The 22,370-nt window shown below is 37.7% G+C and overlaps 1 protein-coding gene across 3 annotated transcripts in view; it reads right to left on the reverse strand.

Annotated features, from left to right (window-relative positions):
- GNB1 (G protein subunit beta 1) overlaps nt 1-22,370 on the reverse strand; it is a 41,007-nt gene that overhangs the window by 13,803 nt on the left and 4,834 nt on the right. Inside the window, exons 1-3 of one of the 3 annotated variants that reach the window (XM_072426622.1) lie at nt 5,495-5,634; nt 3,986-4,086; nt 70-108 (exon numbers count right to left, since the gene is read on the reverse strand). In XM_072426622.1, the coding sequence (XP_072282723.1) occupies nt 70-108; nt 3,986-4,042 (96 nt within the window). In that variant the 5' untranslated portion in view covers nt 4,043-4,086; nt 5,495-5,634. Of the gene's footprint in view, nt 1-69; nt 109-3,985; nt 4,087-4,428; nt 4,566-5,494; nt 5,635-22,370 lie in introns of those variants that run through there. The other 2 variants (XM_072426621.1, XM_072426620.1) reach the window with 2 other exon arrangements.

Below are 22,370 nucleotides of genomic sequence, written 5' to 3' on the forward strand. Positions count from 1 at the left end.
AAAAAATTAAGTGAATATAACACAGCAATACTAAAGCCTGAAAAGAGTAAAATAAAGCGTTCAATTTACCTGAGCCAGAGTGGCATCTGCACATGCTTTCCTGGCATCCTGTAAAATAAACATGATTGGTGATATATAAATTTAAACAATACTATTTAGGTTAGTTAAATACAGAAAATGTTCAGGTTTCATAGTACAACATAGAACCCAACATATAACCATATTTCAGTTTTTTGTTTTTTTTTTTAGTTACCAGAAAAGGTATACGGGCCAATAGGCTTTCATCACATCATAATGCTTCCCTCTCCATGCAAAAGCAGCTAGAGCAGGTCAAGACAGCGATCATATATACAGAAGTAATGAACTTTTTAAATGACCTCAAGATTTTCATACTGATTGCAAGCTGCATTTGGAGATTCCAAAGTGTGGTAGCTCTGCACTTTTCCTGCCCAAAGGGCTCATCATGATCACCGTGCACCAATATATTCACACCTCCTTATTTTCAACATTTTTCATTTAAAACATTAAGTACTGGGACTTTTTTTCAAGCTGAAAAAGTGATTGGCGACACAAAAGCATGAAAAGTCACAAAGGTGAGGCTACATGAAAACAAGCTCCTACTGAAGTGTTGCCTAGTGGTGAATGTTCAAGGATGTATATTACACAACCTAGATTTAAAAACTAACTAGTGTTCAACCCCACCTCATTAAAGGCAAGTTTTTGAATATCCTTAGCTTAAAACTTAAGATACAATAAAAGGTTGGACTATGTACTTTGTCTAAAAATGCAAATATCTGACTTGGGACTTTTTTTTTTTTTTTTTTTTACTATGTTTATTAAAGTTTGACAGACATGTCAGTCAAAAACCAACATTTCTAAGGGCAGGGGAAATAAGGCAGAACTAGTACTAGTCATTTCAACATGTCAGCCCTCTGCAAAACAGGCCTCTTAACGGATACACTAAACTAAAGACATCCAGGAAGTCTGGTTCGGGCTGGAGCCAAGCTTTTAATAACTGTTTAGATGAGACGAGAATTAATGAAGGCATAGAGAACTGTTCGCCTGCAGAAAAGCCGATTTGTACCAAGATAAAGCAAACAGCCAAGAATTTATTTCTAGAGAGGTATTTGACCATGTACAGAAGTAACACTGCTATAGTACTATGAGGCTGTTTACCAACATAGTGTTGGGACCTGGTGCCACTAATATAAGGGAAATTATGTTTATCCACTTAATACCTTTTAAGGACGGTTGCCTGTGTAAACAAATTTAAAAATAACCCCGAATTGAAGGGAAAAAAATCTAAACATGCAATTCAACTTAAGCTACGTACATATGCTGGATTTTCACCAGAGACCATCATGAATGCTGATGAAATTCCTGATGAAAAACTATAACTGCAAGCAACTTTAGTTTAGTGCATTTCCCTGTAAATACACTAACATTAAAGAACTAAAAGGTATCTGAACATTCATAGCATTAGCCAAGGGCAGTCAAGGGTGTTGGGTACGTTGTTTGCCCTATCGTAATCCTGCAATATATAGGCACATTTTACAGACCTAGGAATTGTTTTTTCTAGCCTGCCAGTTTATGTCTAATTGTCATGTTGAATTTGTTTGGCCATGACCAGCTTTGATCAACAGTCTAAACACATTAAAACAGATCAAAAGCATGAATCAGATGAGAGCAAGAATCATGAAAACCAAATCTTTCATGTCAATATTTTAGAATTATATTTAAAAGAGTTTTTCCTTTAGATCCTTTAAGTTCAGTTTGGTTGGTTCAATTAAGAAGTAATGTGACTTTACTGTACAACTGCACAGAAAGAAGATTTTGCTCACACTACACTAAAATAAAATGCATTATATTTCACATTGCTTTGTGCTCACTGGGAATATACAGCTTGTATATCATATGGTAAGCACGTAGGGTACCCCTATCACAGCAAAATTGAGAAAACTTAAAAGATGAACCCGCTATAAAGCTTTCTATGGTGTTTGCCTCCTGCACTCCTTGTTCTGGCACTGCAGCCACTATCCATTTAGTACTTCACATTTTCAGGAATGTCAAATGAAAAATGTCCCCAATCTCATGCAATGGCTCAGTTCTCCAGCCCCTACATGACTATAAGACACAGAACCACCTGGTGCAAGAAGAGAACCAGTGCTCAGCAGCAGACACTTAGAAGTGCTAAATGCTAACAGAGGCCACAGCACTGGACAGAAAGGTAGAAGAGACAGGTCGTTGGAGGGGCGAACTTTGTTTTCCTTCCACTCCCATCACCTTTCCCAACTGTTGCATTACATTATACAATAAACATGCAGTACAAATATGGACAGTTTTACTGAGCTAAATTCAGTATGGCACAAACATAAGTATATTATGCAGCTTGTAGCTGGGGAGGGGATCCTGAGATCCGATAATTCATGAAGCAGCTACAGGATCACTGATGCACCAGGCCGATTAGCATGGGTTGGGGGAGCTTGTCTGCATGATCCAATTCCACAGAGGAACTAATGTGCAAAAGCTTTTACCAAGATGATTCCTCCAATACTACTGTCCAACAATTCTCCTATATACCTTAAAGCTTACTATTAACAGCTTTAACTTGCACCATCCCATGATGTCAAACTTAGATTACAGGAGTTCAAATGTGAAGAAAATGTAAGATGTCGGTTTAGACCTGAAAACTGCTCAATAACATTTTTGTAGGTGCAACACATACATAAATAAATGGGCACATCTGTCACAGACAGCGTTCGAGCTCATCATGATTACACCTACTGAATGAGGAAATGAAGCTTCCAATAACAATTGCAGAAAAGATTTTACAACAAAAATTTGGAAGTTAGCAGGCACTGGGGGGTATTTTTGGGATGCAAATGCTTAGCTGCAACTAATGCATCACTCGGCACGATACCTAGATTTGCATCATATTGTGATATTAATCAGACACATCTAGTCTCATTCGTGAGAAGTCACAGCATTTTATTGTATTTTAAAATCCTATGTAACTATGCTATGAATGTACCAAGATCATGTGACTATAGTGCATAGAAAATGTGCATCAGTTACTTTTAATACTGGTGAATAAAATGCAGCGCATGTTTGGTTTCTTACTATTCTGTTTCAAGAACACCATAGTAGCTTTGGGGATGTATGAATTTATAAAGATTTTATTAAAAAAATTAAAAAAATAAACTGCTTGTCAAACGTGCCACAACCTCAATTTCAAATGCACCACAGATTGCATACTTGCCATCAGTCTTTTTCTGTCAGTCCAAGTTTGACCAAAATACAGAAAGCTTACACAAGAAGTTACTGAGTTGACTGAACAACATTAATGCAAGATTCAGTCTTGCATCCGTTCAATATCAAGCTTTTGAATCCACCAGTTTTATTTACAATTTAGAATTCAGTGGTCAGCTTAGATTTAGCAATAAAGCCCAAAATGTTAATAAATGACCCCATTTTAATTTAAAATTCTGATACTGGGTAAACAGGACACAAATGCTTATTTAATCTGCTTCATGCTCAATATTAACAATTTAATAACAAGTATTTTTCATAACATAAGCCAGCATGCTAGAGATACAAACTTGGGCACAACACATTTACAAAGGCAGTTCTGCAAATACATTGTGACAAGAGTTTACATTCCAGCAGCCATGCAGTCTACTGTCGAGGTACTACATAACCAAGTCACACAGAGCAGACGTCTTTTAGGAGTGTAAAGCTCTGTCACAGTGCTCCAACATAAAACAGTCCTTAAAAATACAGGCAAGTGAAATAAAAATATTGGAATTTGTTGTTTATTAACAGCACTGCATTTTTCCTTTCTTCAAAACCTACCGTAACTATACAAGAAAGGTCCTGTGCCAACTAGTTAGGCTTGTGTGCTTGTAGAATATATATTTTACCTTTTTTTACCAGATAACTCTAAAAAGGAGACTAAAACTTTACAAGAAGACATCAATTTACTTACTCTGATTTGGTTCTTGAGTTGCTCGGCCTCCTGGCGTAGCTGATCGAGTTCACTCATTTTTCTTCACTAAAATAAATCTTCTCTACCACCAACACTCAATTCTGTTAAAAGAAAATCGAAACTTAATACAAGAATCACAAAACCCAAAAGGAGGAAACATTACATTTTTACATTACCTATACAAGCTACCAGGACATTTTTCAGATAACCTATTTAGGAATACGTTCACACAGATACTCCTGGCACAGAAACCCCCATTTGGTTTTGGTATTTTAAAACCTAAACAGAAGAAACTGCCTTCTTCCAGCGGCAAATTCTATTTTCAGGAAATATTCTGAACATAAAGATGTCTATCTATGATCTATAGATTGAATGAGGCAAGATTAAAGAAATATCCTGGAGAAAAAAAAAATGTAAAGTTACAAAGTAGTTGACGTCCATACCAACAGGGTGACACCTGAAAACTATACTTCCTTCTCCTCAAAATTCAGCACCAATGGTAGGCTTGGCAAGTTCTGGTAGAAGGCGCAAGTGTGTGTTCTTTAGCTACATTCCTTTCACCTGTCCTCCATACAATGTCATCTTTAAGCCCGGAATAGAGCTCAGTTACTCATTCAAATCCGGTTAACACAAAACCGGCTGAGAGTCTTAAACTGTCCGCTATCCTTCTGACCCTAATCCATTGGTTGCTTTTGATTCAACTGCACTGTCCTTGGAGTAGCATAACAAGTTTTTTCCATAGGTAAAAACATTCTTTACTTTTTGGGTTTCAGCTTTGGCGTGTTCATAAACATAGCTGTAGATGAAGGGTTTCTAACAGTACAAGAAAAAGAAATGCCTATATGTGGCAAAACTCCTATTCAATGATATATACAATGATACATGCGGTACTATTGAGTAAAAATATCCAACATTTGACAAAGCTTAAAAACCTCTGGATTTGAAAGGACACATCAAGACATTTGCAGAAATAAAAGGAAAAGTAGCTTGTTAGAACGGGAAATGTGTGAGAAATTGCCAGATGGCTGTATTTGATTCCAGGCTAATACACTTAGCAGCTTGTTAAAACCAGCCAGATAAGTGTCCGACTAGAGTAAACACCAACTAAATCCCCCTCTTCTGTGTAGGTCTAAATTGTTAAAGCTTACCATTTTGCCTTGAGTTAACTTCAGCCTATTAATATCAATTTCAAAACCAGCCAGATAAATGTCCGAATGGAGTAAACAAAAATTAAATCCTCTCTTCTGTGTAGGTCTGAATTATTAAAGCTTACCCCTTGAATTAAACTTCAATATCTATTCACAAAACCATTTAGAGGCAAATCAGAATAGAGACCATGAAAAAAAAAAAAAAAGTTGTACAGAAGGACCCTTCCAGTCGAAGAAAAAAAAAGTCTCAAGACTATATGCAAATCAGGTTGACAATTGGGGTAATCATCAATTCTAAAACATTTACTGAATTTGCTGCCCTGATAGTCTATGTCCATTTGTAGATCAATGCCATGCTCACCTTTCGGCTTCTTTCCCACCACTGTTCAGTTACCTCCAGTCATGTCAAATGCAGACTCAATTAGTAAAATGCACCTGAGAGCAAATCCCCTTAATCTTGTTGACGAAAATATTCCTGTATGTTAATGCTCCGTTTGGCAGAGAAGCAGTTTACTTAAAGCTGCATTTACAAGCGTCTAGCTTGAAAGACTGTATGTAACATTACATCAAATGTTTGAGTTTGCATTGCTGCAAAACCATTGCTAAAGCTAAATCCCGTTCCAGCCAGGAGAACCATAATGCAAGATAAAAAGTATGAGGGAATTTCAGGTGGAAAAGCCAAAGCTCCTCTACCCGTCACTAAGGACAGGCAAATCTAAAGAACTGAAAATATAAAAGGCAATTTTATTTTACGTTATATATTAAGATCTGTGATCACTTAAAGATGAATGGAACAATATTAATAGTAAATTATCCCTAAAGCGCCAAAACACATAGTACAGCATTCTTGCAGGAAGCTATAGAATGATCAACATTTGTTAGCTAAAGGCTCAATGGTAGCCAAAAGTTTAAATAGAGAACCTTTGTTTTATTACTGTATTCTAAAATATAAACAAATCTGATAGATGTAAATCCCTCTAAACTTATCTGAAACAATTTTGGAAGGATGCAGGCTTTAATGCAGTTGTAGCCGAATAATGTACACAATTTTGGTGCTAATCTGCCCAGATGGATTAACGGATGCATACTTCATTAAAACCATGACTTCCCCAGGGTAGACATTCAGAAAACTCATCCACCAACGCCCATATTCAGCTTAGCTCAATATATAACTTCCTCTTGAGGCAAATGAAACATGAACCCATTACCTCATTTCCATACACATATGATTAAGGTACAGGTTTATTTCAAATTTTTTCAATTTGTTAACATTTCCTACTAGGAAGGCGGCTCAGTATTGGTAGTAAGGGCAGGTATTCACTATTCCTCTGGTAAGCACCAAACCACAGATAAATAAAGCTATGTACATATGCTAGATAACTATAGACTGTGTCCAATAGTCCGAATTGTCAAAATGCTGTCAGTGGAAACTAACAAAATATTATTTCCAGCAGCCCAAATTGACACCTGTACATAGCTTTAGTGGCATTTTTTCCTAAAATGCAGACTGTCTGCTATGCTATGGTGCACTAAAATGCATAAAGGTTGTGCTGGCTAGGTGCCTTTGAGGTGCTAGGTATTATATATGGGGCACTGCAATGCACAGTTCTAAATGAGGTTTAACAATAGAACAAGCTACTACTGTAATAAAATAAATTCAAAGCTAAATCTACAGCTAGCTAAGGAATATGCCATTCCTTTACTGTTGTGTATTCAATATTTTATACCTCTTGGACTTTCTAATAATCATTATATAGGATGCTAATACATTCTAAACAATTAACAAATTACACAGAACCCACTTTTAAGATCACAATGCACTTCCAGTCAGACAGAATAACGTGGCGTGCACACCCAAATGGTGGAGGAGAGACACAAGCCATTAGCAGTACCACAGAGCTGGAGCACAGATATGTAAGAATATCAATGCATGAGAAGGATTACTGCGTGCTAAAGAGGATCTTCAAAGAAAATGCTGCGTTGGCACACTGCGAGATTATACTTTCTGTGAACTTGATAGTAGTCAGAATAAAGATTGCTAACCTACCAGGTCTTAATAGAACAGGGTTATAGGTTTGGTCACATTTAAATTGTTGACAGATTCCCTTTATTATTATAACAGTATTTATATAGCTCCGACATATTACGCAGCACTTTCCAAAGTCCATATTCATGTCACTAGCGGTCCCCTCAAAGGAGCTCACAATCTAATGTCCCTACTTCAGTCATAAGTCTAATACAGCCTAAAGTCAATATGGGGGGGAAGCCAATTAACCTAACAGCATGTTTTTGGAATGTAGGAGGAAACCCATACACTAACATGGGGAGAACCTGCAAACTCCATGCAGATAGTGCCCTGACCGAAATTTAGGGAGATTTTCCCCTCTATCAGTCTCTGCCCATTATGTCAGAAAAACATAAGGGTAAATCCGAAATTCAGTTGTCAATAAATCCAGATGAAAGGGACTTGTGTTCCCATTATACTTCTCAAAGATAGAAATTTTGTTCACGCCAAAGGGTTTTCCCCTGTCCAGCAAAGCACAAAAAACTTCCCAATAGAGTAAGAAATATTATTTTCATTATTATGTTTTACATACTTTTCCAAATCAATGCTTTAAGTGTCAAAAAATATATGTAGAGGGATTGACACATTAAGCCTGCTAGAATGCGGTACCAAGCCTAAAATACATGCACTTTCATCTTATATCTGGGGTGGGGAAAAATCTTGGCACTTGGAAGCAAGTGTTTCATCTACAGTATGCATCTAGAATGATGCATACTAAATAATGCAAAGACCCCCCCTTCACACACACACTGTCAACTATTATAAAAAGTAGTTCCCAAAGGTTTTGTATCCTAACAATAACAGCACAGGAAACTCAAATGACACTTTTTATGAATTTGCTGTCGATATTCTGTTAGATTATTTCTTACACAGCAGTTGAAAGAGGAAAAGGTGTGGTAAATCAGACTTGGGTGTGGGTTCCTCATGCAATCACAATTACTTGCAGTATCAAGACAAATGGCAACACTTTACCATGCACAGACCTCGAAGAATGAAAAGTCGTGAAAGAAACACAGAAGCACCATTACTGTAAACCTATATTTAGGGGAAGAGTGGGAAAGCGACACCTTCTTCCAGGATTTTTAATGTCCTCCGTGTCCCTGCTGGAGATATTCACCTATTTGTCCTGCTGGAGACATTCACCTATTTGTCCTGGGACCAATATCAGACAAAGAAGAAGAATCCGACACGAATGGATGTCATGAAAAGTAAAAATTCAAGGAAAATCTTTCAACAAGGACAAAAAAAATTAGCTACAACATGAACTTAAAAACCCCTCCTGACTCAAAAAAGCAGAGGAGAATAAAAGGGACTCTGCTGCCAAGTCTAAAGTTTAAATTAAAGTTGTAAATACTGTAGAATATCACAGCACTGAAAACTGTCCTACAATGAACACAAAAATGTCACAGAGGTGACCTTTAAGAGAATGATTAGTCCAGAAGAAGCCAAGGTAAATAACAGCTTTTACATGCAATATGTTTTTGTCCTTTAACCTCCTGAGCGGTAGGTAACCCCAAGTGTGGTAGCTTGGGTAGCTAAAAAAAAATTAAAATAAAGACTTACCTGGTCCCACCGGCGTCTTCCAGTGCCCGGCCCGTCCGATCCCATCCTCTGGCCGCGTCCTCTGTCCGATCTGCCCCCCGGCGAGTGCGCTGACGTTTCCCAGGAGTTCCCGGTGGTATGGTGCGTGGGAGGAAGGGTGGCGGGAATTTCAAATTATTTTGTATTGGATTCAATACAAAATAACTGTATTGAATCCAATACAAAGTAATCATAATATAATATATATATCCTCTCCAAGAGTGACATTATGGCATAACCCCGCCCCCTTTCCCATTGCAGATCTAAGCCTGCAATGGGAGTGGGCGGGGAAGCCTACTTCCACCCACTTCCCCGAGCCTGGGAACTGCATTGGGGATGTGGTCCGCGGCTCTGGCCTTTGCGTCGCCCAAGCGGGGTCCTTTTCATGACCACAGTCCGGGGTGCACAGGCCAGAGCCGTGGACCACCGGTTGGCTACGTTAATCTTGCATAAAATTATACTTTTATTTAAAATTATACTCATCCCTTCCATTCCTTGTGATTCTGCAATTTTTGTTGGGCAAAGCTTTAAAAGAACAGCAAAAACAAACCCACACACACCACAAAATTAGACTTTGCTTCATGCAGAACACTCCTTGAGGTAATTTTGCGTGACAGGCAGATGAATTAGCTTAAGATATTGCAGACTTCATTTTTGTATCCATTTATGTGTATGAAGAAAACCCATTGTATCAGACAAATTTTGAAAAACATTCCAAGCCACTGCAAATCAACACCATCTTGCAAATAAAAGTGTATCCAATATCCAAAAAAGTTGCAAAGCTAAGATGGAAAGGTAGCTCAGTTTTGAAAAGACTTGGCAGTCATCAACAAAAGAGGTTTAAGATCTTATCACTCTTGGTAAAAATCATTCTACATATATAGCTTAAAACGTTCAAAAAAAACTGCAACACTATTTAATAGCAAGAGTCATCTTTTAGAAAGTATATTACTTAAAAAAAAAAAAAAAAAATGCTGAAAACAGATTCCAATGGCGAAATTATTATGAACCAAATTCAATAACCCACAGATGACGATTAAAAAAAGTATACCAAGCTAAGAACTGAAATTACAGACTGATTAAACTGGTATGAACTTTACCACAACTCATAATGTGGCTCTGATGTGCCTGTACGCAGATCCGGATCAGAGCAATAAACTGGTGGGACTGTCTGTGGCACAGATACACTGTCCCAGAAGATCTTGTTAGATTCAATCCTGTGGACCGTTGGGGACAGTTAATGGAATGAATGCCTTTATCACACAGGGACTGCCTACATACTTTGGCCACATAAGACCAGGCAATGTCCTGAACCAACAATGGGTCTAGGGGGTTTACCCAACAGCAGTCAGGATACCATAACCTTGAAGATAACAAGATTGCCAATGGCAAACTTGAAATCAAGTATTCTCTACAAAATGTCAGCCAGGCTGTACACAGGTGCCACCTTAATAGAGTGTTTCTAGCAGCTTGGTCAGAAACATGTGCAAACCTTGCCCCTGAGGTCATTTTATAGGGTTGCATTGCACCCTCTTGTTCCCTGTTGCACAAAGGAGTAGGTCCTGCTACAAAAATGTTTTTTATGTAAACCACTCTACCACACTACCCCATGTCTGACATCATCCATCTGTACAGTTATAAGATTTCCCGCTCCTTTAGCCTGTGGCTGGACAATGAAAGGAGAAACAGAATGATGAGCTCAACTCCTTTACTCTGCTTACATTTCCTATTGGGATGTTTCTTGTGCTGCTCTATTGTACATCAAAATTCAAATTTTTTTTTATCGCGCAGACCTGCAGCAAAGCATAAAAATATAATTTAGAAATGAGAAAAAGTTGCACAAGCAAATTGTCTGAGGAGATTCTGCTGCACAAGCGACTCCCTTTCTTTGGTAACACTGAAAGATTGCAGGCAGTCACATTTGCCGGAATCAATAAACAGGAAGCTTTCAAGTACAAAATGATGTCAATGCAATCTTGTCTTATCCATGTTTACTTTCAGTGGCATTTTTAGGCTTTTTGAAGCAACATACAAAGATACATTGATTGCCAAACTAATAAAAGACCAAGTATTTGGCATACAACATCCCCAATTTACAGAAAAGAACACACGTTTGAGCTGTATATTTTTCATATGTGATATTGGTAAACCTTGTAAAATAGGCTTCAAAATCGCTCTGATCTGATGTTTTCATACACCTATTTCTAGCTGTCGAATGACTATTCCCAAGAGAAGTGGCAAACAAACAAGTTATTCCACAGGGTGAACTTGCCAATTAGAAAACCAACACCTGGTTACCAACACAAATTATCAACTCAAACAACTAAAAAGTTATAGCGCTATAAATAAGCCACAAAAATATATCCAGTGTCCCCATCAAACTAAGCTAACCAAAATCTGCAGCAGATATCAGCTGCAGGTTTATTACATGGTTTTATTCAGGCTCTTCCATACACTGTGGCAGTCAGTTACAGAATGGATGCATCTGTGAGCAGTGAGGCATTGTGAACAGTGGCAGATTAATCTCTATAGCAACTGCATGCACAGTATATATTTATGAGGTTAGGAACAGAACACTTCGAAGATGTCATGATGCTTCCAGCATGCTATGCATTCTCATTTGCAATGCAAGTCGAACACCAATAGGTAGGTCAGGGCTTCTGAACATCTTTCTGAAGAATATAACACAATAACATTTTTATGGATATACAGAAGTCCAAATTTGCAATCAGTGAACTATCTAAATTGGGAATTGAGCTGTCCACTACTTTTTTAAATCTAAATTAGATGTCAACATTATGCAGCAAGCTCCTTTCATTTAAAACATGATGACATTAAGTGGCGAGAAATCAGTGCCGGAAACGGACTTCTGTTTGCATGTCTGAAGTGATGCTAACAGGAGTTGCAAGTCATGTTTAGGCTTATATTCTAGTGTCACATTGTCCAGATGTTCTAATTTCTGAAGAAGCTTAAAACTATTTTTATTTATAAATCGTCAGTCATGGTTTATCTTGAATGTGTGTCCACTACTCTTGTGAACAAAGAAAACAAAAATAAGTGCATTCTGAAAAGTAGTTCACTGCCTTCCCTTGGGGTGATTAGAACAGAAAGGAATCTAGGACACCAGGAGAATTTCCCTGAATGAAATTAGTATTTGGTATTTTTTTCGAGTACCAAATATCCTTGGATATTGTGTTTCATTAAACTGGGTTGTAGTCCTGGCAATAATTATACATTCACAACTAGGGATTACAACCAATCATTCCAGTTTGCCTGATAATACAATAGTTACTGTCAAAGCAAGACTGATGGGCTCATCCCTAGCCCTTTTTGTGTCAAGGAGCTTCAGGAAAAGAAAAAAAAAACAAAACATTTTTTTTACCTAGGTTTACTTCCTTTAGCATGATTTTTTCCAGTCAGCTTAACCATTATAAATTTTTTAATCAATTTTTATGCTTAGTGGGCAGAAACTAATACAAAAGAGTAAAGGATGGTATGGGTGTGTGTGTGTGTATATATATATATATATAAAAATATATAAATTATATATACACATATAAATTATGAGTGACGTAGGCATCCTACTCATTTATGAGTAAGAAAAGCTGCGATCTGCAGCTTTGGTTTACTGACTGTATAATATAAAAACCTTCCAGATTCTGCTCCCTTTATTTAATATTCCTAACTTTTCATTTAAAAACATGTAGATCAGAAAACATAAGCCAGCAGATGAATTCTAAATGCTCTCAATTAACAAAGAACAGCAACAATGTGGCAGCAAACTATTATGCATTCAGTCTTGAACATCCGGTTTCTAATCTTTACAAGTTATAAGTCAGCCTTGGAGAAAAATCCTTCCAGTCAAGAAGAAAAAAAAATCAGTATCCCCAGAGTTGGCACTATAGATTTATTTTGTTCTTCAGCAAGTGTTTAGACAGGAAACAGGAACATACTTCCTCTGAGATTAGAAATACATTTTATGTGAAACCTGGCCTTGATATAAGTCGGCATACTTTTTCTGGAAAAAAAAAAAAATCAGTTTTAAGGACATTAACACTATGACATGGTCAAGCAAATCCTGTAACTATGTATCAAAGCACAAAAATTGCAGCCATATAAATAGGCAGCTGATGACTGTTATAATAGACGGAAAATAGCCAATCAGGTGTTTATCAACAACTTCACCAACTATACCTAACCTACCCCAAGGGCAAACATTACATCTATGCTGCCATAATCATTTAAGGCCTCATCTATTTATACAGTAGACACTCAAACATCATTAAAGACAAAACAAGCTGGAGGAAAGACTCTGGGGGCCAGGCAGTCCGTGATATTTATTTCAGTCCTAACACATTTTAATGAAATGAAAAAGACCCCTAAGTTTCCAAGCTGCTCCATTCTTTAGGGACAGTTGGTTCATAGCAATTCCAGGGTTCCAACCTGACAAATGTTAAGACTCCCCATTAACAAGTTACGTTACTAGGTAAAGAGGCAACAAAAGCCTGTTTATAGCTTAACTTTTAAAACTGGAGCGTAAATTAAGGTTATATTTCTTACTGCACTCCAAGTCCACACCAGTAAGATTTTCCTTCATTTCTTGTCTTGATAATAAAGGAATCAAAAGAAAGTGGAGTGGAAGTTGAAGTCTCCAAAAAACTCAAAGGCAGCAACAAAAGAATTTTTATCGAAAGAAATGCAGAAACATTTAAAGCTATTAGATTTTTAATGCAGTGTCTTTCGGTCTTGGTGACCCCATTGTCCTCATTTCCTGTCATGGTCACAAGGAAACAACCATCACATCAAAGTGATGCCAGGCTTGATATGGAGACTCTAATCTATGCTACAACCCATACTAAAATCCTTATGAACACAACCCATAGGGCTTATTCAGACTAGAAATGAGGTTGCATTTGCCGCTTACTCGTGCTAGCCCTTGGGCTACTCCATGTGGCAGCTCCTCAGGGAATGTATGGGGGCTGCAGTGAGCAGTACTGGGGAAGAAGAAACGGGAAGAAAAGAAGATGGCGGCGTCCAGAAAGTCAGCTCTGGGACGACACGAGACCTGATGGAAGACACCCCTAGATGAATTGGACTGCTCTGTGGAATTAAAGGTCAGTGGTTATTTTGTTTTTGCATTTTTCATTCTAGTTCCTCCTTAAGGGTTAACTTGCCAATATACATACTGAATGCAAATTTTACCAAGCTTGGGTGTGTTTTATCGAAGCACATCATGAATGCAGTACCTTGGCATGGAGGAAAGTGTATGAAAGTATAAAAGTTCTGTATTGACCACATTGATCTTCTACTAGCTACCTCCATTTCATCTGCATCAGAAGGTTTTGAAAGACCAAAACAATGTCAAAACACTCAGAACACCACTCATCACCCATACTAAAAATGGTTTCTTCAACATAACTAATTCTTGAACTATAGTAAAATGACCAAATTCAACCATAGGAAGACAGAACTTGCTATAGCAACATACTGCACTCTAAGGACATCAGCATTACACAGCTTGTAGAAGAACCACAGGCATTTCTGCTATAATGTCCCTCGTATTTTGTCATTGCATACAATACATTTGTTACCACACCCAAATGAGTCACACAACACATGCAGGACAGTGTGAAATATGATCAAACTAGCAGCTATAGAGAAAGTCAAAGTATTTGTCAGACTAACTCCAGTGCTACCATACTGCCTAAACAAGTGTACAATATGCTGGACAAATCCAAAAAAAGAGTGTGACAAAGATACATTAATGTGTTACAATAAAAAAAAAAAAAAAAAAAAAAAAAAAAAAAAAAAAAAACAATTCACATGGACTTCATTTGATAGCGTTACCTAAATGGCATGTTTAAGTACAAAGTAAAGGTAACAGGCAGGAACATAGTGGGTGTGCCATTGTTGGACAATGAAAAGTAAAATACTTTCAAATTAGACAGACCTTTTCAGTATATAATAAAAAAAAAATAAAAAAATAAAAAAAAACAGAATACAGTATGGCCACAGTCAGATATTTGTGTGGACTGGAATGCATGTCAACAATCACATTTTTCAGTAGCATACTTTAAAATCTAAATATTCTGCACTAGGTCTATAGTGCAGTTGTATATATTGTGCACTAGGTCAGCCAGATATAGCGCAGTTGAGTTTGATGCTTATTAAGAGAATTTCCATATGGAAGACATTTTAGAACACAGCACATCATGGAACTCAATACCTTTTGCACATTTCACTTTTTTGAAGGTCTGAAATCTGCAGGAACAAAACTATTCAGGCAGTTAGAAGGAGCCTACATGTCTAACAGCCCTCAAGAATTCTATATATATAGCCCAAAGAGCTAGATCATAGGGGGGGACCGGGCAGAAAAGGGTACACCTTGGGGCAAAAATAATCATAATGTGAATATAGTGTTGGTTTCAAAAGAGTATGAAAATACAAGTAAGCAAAGAAGAGATTAGAGGTCATAAACCATGTATGCATTGCAGGTAGCATAATCCTATAACCTAACACAAGAAGAATCAAAGCAAAAAAGCCTATACACATTTATTGTCCACACTGCCAATCTAATATATCCTAAAATGGAATATTACAGGGCTGGGAAAATTATCAATTCCTTTATGATTCAACAGAAAACCAAAAAAACTATAGAGTATTAAACATTCAAATATTGAAGGGGTTTTCAGATTTTCGATTAGGCCCAGCTTTTAAATGTTAAGTCCAGTCATTTATAAAGCCCTCACATGATAGAAGCTGGTTAATTACAATTACCAAAAAACAACATTACTCAGGAGTGAGTGATCTTCACAAGTATGAACAGAGACATGAAAAACTGAAGTTGTTGTTGGCATGCACACGCAGCCCTTAGGGCTTGTTAGCACCAGCGTCTGCTCGGTGTCCAGGTAGACACTTCACAGCAAAAAGTAGGGAAAATTATAAAGTTTGAAAGGTTTACGTACATTCTAAAACTAAGCCAAGAAAAGTAAAGAAATTAGGACAAAGTTTATAATTAGAATAAAAACAATAGACCCAATGAAAAATTAAACAGGGCAGTACATAAGGTTGTACCAGTAGTAATAGATGCAACATAGTAACAACCCAGATGAGGAAATGAATGGGAAAATCTACACACAAACATCCACAAGGGCACAAAATAACCTAAATTTATTTTTTCACAACTTTTCAAAGAAAGGACATTTAAATTATGTGCTAATTCTGCAATACATGCATTCCTTTACAGTTTTAACACACTACAAGTACAGAATAGTTCTTGATGTGCCAGAAATCTAATGTACTTCCTTCTACCTTGCCTTTTTGACACAACAGTGTATTTTCAGATCTAATATCCCAAAGCACAGAGTCAGACTTCTTTTCTGATAAATTCTACAGATCACAGCCCTCTCCATCTCTGTAATCCCTCCCAACCGCCTAGGAGGAGAACACAGGAAGTTGTCGGCTCACTTGAGTTTTGTCAAAATCAACAGTTGTTTTTTTTGGCACTTGTAAAGCAAGTATATATAAACATGGAGTTTATTGTTATGGTTTTCAGACACTTTATTGCTTACAACCAATATTGGGAGGTCACATACACCATGGGGCTGTGAGGTATTTAGCCTTGTTGAGATGATCCCATCTAAGGCTGGGATTGCTAGGCTTCAATAGCTGAGCTGTGAAGCGCGGCTTTTTTTGACAGTTCCCTTGCAGGATCAGGCAGGTAGGAGATTATTGCACAAGGGACATTGCCTGTTCCTTTTTGTAATATTCACCTGCATGATCCTGTATTCTGCAAAGTGGGACTTAAGTGTAGACAGGAGCTGGACGAGCAAAAAGGCTCTACTGTATTTAAACTGCCATCTCTGACCTGGTACTATAAAGTACCGCCTGCTTGTGTTCTAACCCTCGGCCTTTATCACCAGAGGAAAAAAACCTAGAGAACAATTTTAGCAATGGCACCTTGCATAATCTGTCAGTGGCAGGTCTACTTTTAAGCCTATCACCAGGCAAAAGTTAAATCTGACTGGTTGCAGCTCACTGCACATAAAAATTGCTCATTTTCCTGCCTTACTGATTAAGCTTGTTTATATTGGCCAACTGTCCACTAAGCATTACTCTTCCCATACGCAGACATCCAGGAATTGTGTATCAATAATAAGGCTGCCATATGGTTTTAAGTGGATAGTACAACTGAGAATATTAATTACCAAGATTGTACTTTGACAAGCCAAAATCCAAGGGTGGTAAGAATATAATCCAATTCAGCAACTGATCACTAGCCAGGATACATATTACAGAGTGACCTTTGTTATTTGCAACAAAGCTTAGCGATTACATTAGCAAAAAGCACCAATACAGCCAGATTTCAAATATATGCAACATCTGCTTGGTTTGAAGGCACCATTTTAATGCATCCTGGAAAAGGGTGTCAAAATTAAACGCTGGATTTGCAAATGAAAATGTAAACCACCACTAAACTCTGAATTACAAGCCCCTCCCCCACATATACACCTCACTTACAGACATTTATGACTATAGGAACCATTACATTACCATTACTTAAGTGGTGAACATTATTTTCTATAAAATCACGAGATCCCCCACTCCAAAAGCTCTGCACACAAACTTACCCTGCAGCAAAAAGCAAACTAATAAAAGCTTCACAAAAGCATACAAGTCTTCAAAAGGCTGCTTTGACAAAAAAAAAAAAAAAAAAACATAAGCCCAAGGTAATGTGTTTGCGCTTTGTACCAGAACTCCAAAAGCACAGGAGACCCATTCTTTACCATAAGCATTAGCAAACTGGAGCAGGACAAAAACTCAAGAAGGTGAGGCCAACATGTTCATGGTGTACATAGGTCCCTAGCTGAATTAAGTTTCACCTTGAAGTCAATTTTAGGGAACTATGAAACAATTGCCTAAGCTATAGGAAACAATATGCAGAGTGACTACTCAAAATAAATACATTTCAGGAAAATAACCAAAGCCGAAGAAAGTCAGGTGCAACTAATTTAGTTAACTGAAACACCATGAGGAAAAAAAAACGCACACAAGATGCCGACAATTAGGCACCGTCTATTACCATACCTAGTTACATAACAAGATTTGATGATGACATTTTTACTACATGAAAAAAAAAAAGATTTTCCAAAAAGGAATCTGACACTTAAATCTAAGGGAGAGGAAAAAAAAAAAAAAAAACAGGCATGCAAAACAATCCTCTACAAAGAAAGGCAACGTATCCTTTCCACCACAAGTGTTCATACTGGAAATGCACATTATTCAATTGGGGCTCACAGAGTACACACATTATTACTGCTAAGGTGTAAAAACTGCAGGGTAAATGCACAAAGAACCTACATGACTGGAGTTTTTTTGGAAGATGGTATTTTACAACATTAGCCTTGCATTATGCAATGTTTTCAAGTGACCATTAACCATCATGTCAAGTGAAAATGCTGGTTAATAATCCTTGCATATTTAGATTGATTTTTAAGGTTTACTAAGTTTTTTTTAATACAGATCAAATATAAAACAAGTGGACAAATAAAATGTGTTTACTGGATTACAAATGATTGATTTATAGGTCTATCATAATACCAGCCAAAAAAAAAAAACTGTATGTAAAATATGCTTAAAATTAGATCACCGTTACCCTGTTGTGCAAAAGATTTTTGTACATAGATTGGTGTACTTGACTTCTATGATAATGTGATTCTCAAGACAAGTAATTTCAAACACCTCCCAAGTTTATCTGCAGTCTTATTAAAGTCATCCAATTATTTCAAAAATACTAATTACAGACTTTTACCAATATTATATACTAATTAAAGGAAACCGGTCAGGAAAGAAACATGTGAGTTGCCACAATGGCAGCCCCCATTTTTATTATTAACAGACTGCCTTTTGACACCTTCATAGTAAGCCAGCACTTAAAAGTCTAATGAATCTCTCTTATGTTGCGCTTAAGGTGCGTACACACTTCCAATTTTTATCGTTCCAATCGAACGACGAACGATTGGGCAAAAAATCGTTCGTAAAAAAGTAACCAACGACGCAGACGAACGAGGAAAGTCGCTGGAAACGAACGACCGGACCGACGGATCGGATTGGGCGACGATCGTTGAACATTGTTCGTGTGTACGGTCGTTCGTTGATCGTCCATGTTCAGAGCATGCGTGATGAACGAACGTCCGTTCACTTTCCTGTCGTGCACATAGTTCCTCTATCGCTCAAACGATCGTATCTATTGTGAGTACAATATCTACGAACGATCGTGTCGTTAACTCTATGTGCAGGATCGGTGCTACACGATCGTTCATATATATCGTGCATGAACGTTCGTCGTTCGTTTTCCAACGATAATAATTGGAAGTGTGTATGTAGCTTTATGTTGGACACACAGACCACCATCATGGGAGAACCTGGGTGATGTAGCAAACCTGGAATGGATCCAGCCAACAGCAAATGGTTTTCATGAAATCTATTCCAAATTGCTGGATCACACAGGGGCACGCATCTTCTACAGTTTTGGACAGCTTTAATAAATCAGACCCAGTATATTACACTGAAGTGCATTTGAACTGCAGGTCATACAAGTTGAAGTAAAGCTACAAACAGTGAAAACACATACGGGAAGGTTGTTTTACCAGGGATTATAAAAATGGGTCACTTTTCATGTAAATGTGGGTCACTTTTTTAATGCATCCTTGCAAGACAAGGAAATACTGCCGATCATCTTGCTATAGCAGTGGTCCCCAACCTTTTCGAGCTTTCAGACCACTAACTCCTGTGCCCGCACCCCCCCCCATTGGTGTCCTTCTCCTGACTCCTCTGGGGGGTGCACCCTCCAGAGCCGCAGACCACCGCTGGTCTCTGTGCTTTCAAGGCCCACCTGTCAGAAGGTCACAGCCCACTAGGTTGGGGACCCGTGCTATAGAATAACCATCTCCCAGGCATTACTGTAGAGAGTAAAGTCATTAATACTTCAGTGGGGTTCCACAAAGCACAAGAGCTTTAGCTTTTTTTAAAACTGGGAATTTTAATGTTCCTTTATTACGTTCTGTGCCAGAAAAGAGGTAAATTAATGTTGATTGAAATGACTATCGAAATTTTTAGGCAAAAGAACAAATGAGCTATAGACAACATTCTTCTATTCTCTGAAGAGAACAGCACTAATAGGAAGCACCCTGCCTCGTTAACCCTGTTAAAACACCAAATCTATGGCCAGTTGGACCATGACAGGGTTGTGGACCACAAATTGGTATCAGGCAACAAAGGTACTATCGCTAGATTGTTACCCAAGATGATTATTCATGGATGTCAATCTAGAGTAGTCTTTCTCAATCTTTTAAACATAAGGGAACCCATGACAACTTTCAGGGAAACCCTTCTATAAATACTATATCCACAGCTCACAGTACATTAGTATGGTGGTCAGAATGCCTTTTACATTGCTGGCCAGGGGGAAAAATGGTCCAAAATGCTTATTGCCTAAGTACCCCAAGGTTCCATGAAACCCTGCTCTAGAGTCTTTGCAAGGCTGGAGAAACCATTTTAAGGTGGGGGTGAATTAAGAGGCTGTTGTACTGAGCAGACCTCACTTTAATCACTTGTCTAATTTATGGGCTTAGTTTGTACTACAATCAGAGGCTACCACCTAGCAACAATGTGTCCTTTCCTCTCCTCATTCATTGATACTTTTAACATGTGCCTGTAGTTCCAATGTTTTCAGTGTAGCAGAAGGAAAAAGAAAATTTACCAAAGTTCAATATTCTAAAAGAATTTTGGTGCACACAAAGTAGATTTGCATCCCGATCAACGATAAATATATTACAATTAATATTAAAAAAAAAAAAAAATAACTGCCAACATTGTTTAAAAGGGGACCAGGAAGAAATCAGCATATGATAGCATCCAGGTCTCCTAATTTGGTGTAGTAAACTACATGAAGCCAAGCTGCCTTTCTAGGAAGGGTATGCAATGAGGTACAGATTAAACACAGATACCTGAATGCAAATATAAAATGTCCACTCCAATATAAAACAAGCAGGTGCTACGTGGCATTTCTGCCTCAATCTTTATGTTTTGAAAACCTGCAAAAGACATCTGCAAACCAATTTACAAATCCCAAACGTATAAGGCTTGATCACTAGATTACCATTTTACCTAGTGCTCATATACCACTGGGCAATCCAGGAGAGGTAACACGCAGTAAAGGTTTATCACATACCTGGAAAATGCCACAGGAGCAATTTTCACGTGTTGTGGTTGTCTTGCACATGAAGAAGGGTACACAAAGTGTAAATACATCGTTTATACTTACATCTCACAAACACTTCCAAAACACCATTCAAAATGCTCAAAACACACTTTGAAGGCTGACCATGAGACGCCACATATAGCATCTCTGCAACACCTAGAAGAAGCAATGCAACCATACAGCTTGCTAAAGGCCTGCCAACAAAAGTATACTTTTTAACCACATGTATTACAATGTATACTTTTCAACAAATCTCCTTTGTTACAATGATAACAATTGAGCTTGGCTCTTTCTTCATTGTCTCTCTGAAGCTCTAGGAATCCACATTTAACCTCTCATCCACAAGACCCTAGATGTCTAATCACACCATTGTGTTGTGTGGCAAGCTTTCTAGTCTATTGACAGGCACATTAAAAAAATGCACTCCTTGTAGAATACACATAATTACTACTTTGATACTGTCTCATTGGGCCCTCGCACACTGCCCCCGCCACAATGAAAATAGAGTTTCTTAATAAGGAATCAATGAATAAAATGTAGAAAGCCATCAGCAGACTAATTGTGGATGTGCGGGACAATCACAGGCTGTACAACTAACAAATCCACTTTTGCTCAAAGTCATATGTTTATGTACATATATAAATTTTATTTAAAACAAATCTAGACCCCTGAAAGCAACTGTTTTTCAACAATAAAGGAGCCTAAATTGTGTACACCAAACCTGCAAACAAATGGTTTACACACAACTCAACTTGGTTATCAAGCACCTACAAGAAGATATTCTAAATTGTAGCTCACAAAGGAGTCCATTCTACATATGCACTGGGACTATTTTTAGTTTTAAAGGAGCCCTAGCTGCTATTGTTACCTGTGGAACCTGGAGCTCATAAAAGAACCACAGCCTTAGGCAGGGGGCAATTCAGATATGTCCTTTCCTTTGCCAAGTACACTTATTTAAAAATCTGTGGTTACTGATCTGAAATGTGATTTTACGTGGACTTTCCTGATAAAAAAAATTCCTGATTTATCTTTTCTCCTAAAATTTAACCTAACAAAATTGCACCTCAGGCAGGCTCTTCAACTCCACTCCTCAGACCAGGACAAAACCTTTTTACAATGTACAATCAACTACACATGCGCAGTCATTTAGTGACTTTCTGAAAAACCAAATCTAAAAATCTGTGGACCTGGACTTGAAGATGGTAATGTCACTATGCTGCTCAGGGGTTTTCCTCAGTGGAGAAGAAGCTGTACCTACAACAGCTGCAGCTTCTTGAATATTACTTCACTAGGGGGGCTGACAGAAGCTATATCCACCTCTACCAAGAT

This window comes from Pyxicephalus adspersus, chromosome 11, assembly GCF_032062135.1.
Source record: "Pyxicephalus adspersus chromosome 11, UCB_Pads_2.0, whole genome shotgun sequence".
Taxonomy (NCBI): domain Eukaryota; kingdom Metazoa; phylum Chordata; class Amphibia; order Anura; family Pyxicephalidae; genus Pyxicephalus; species Pyxicephalus adspersus.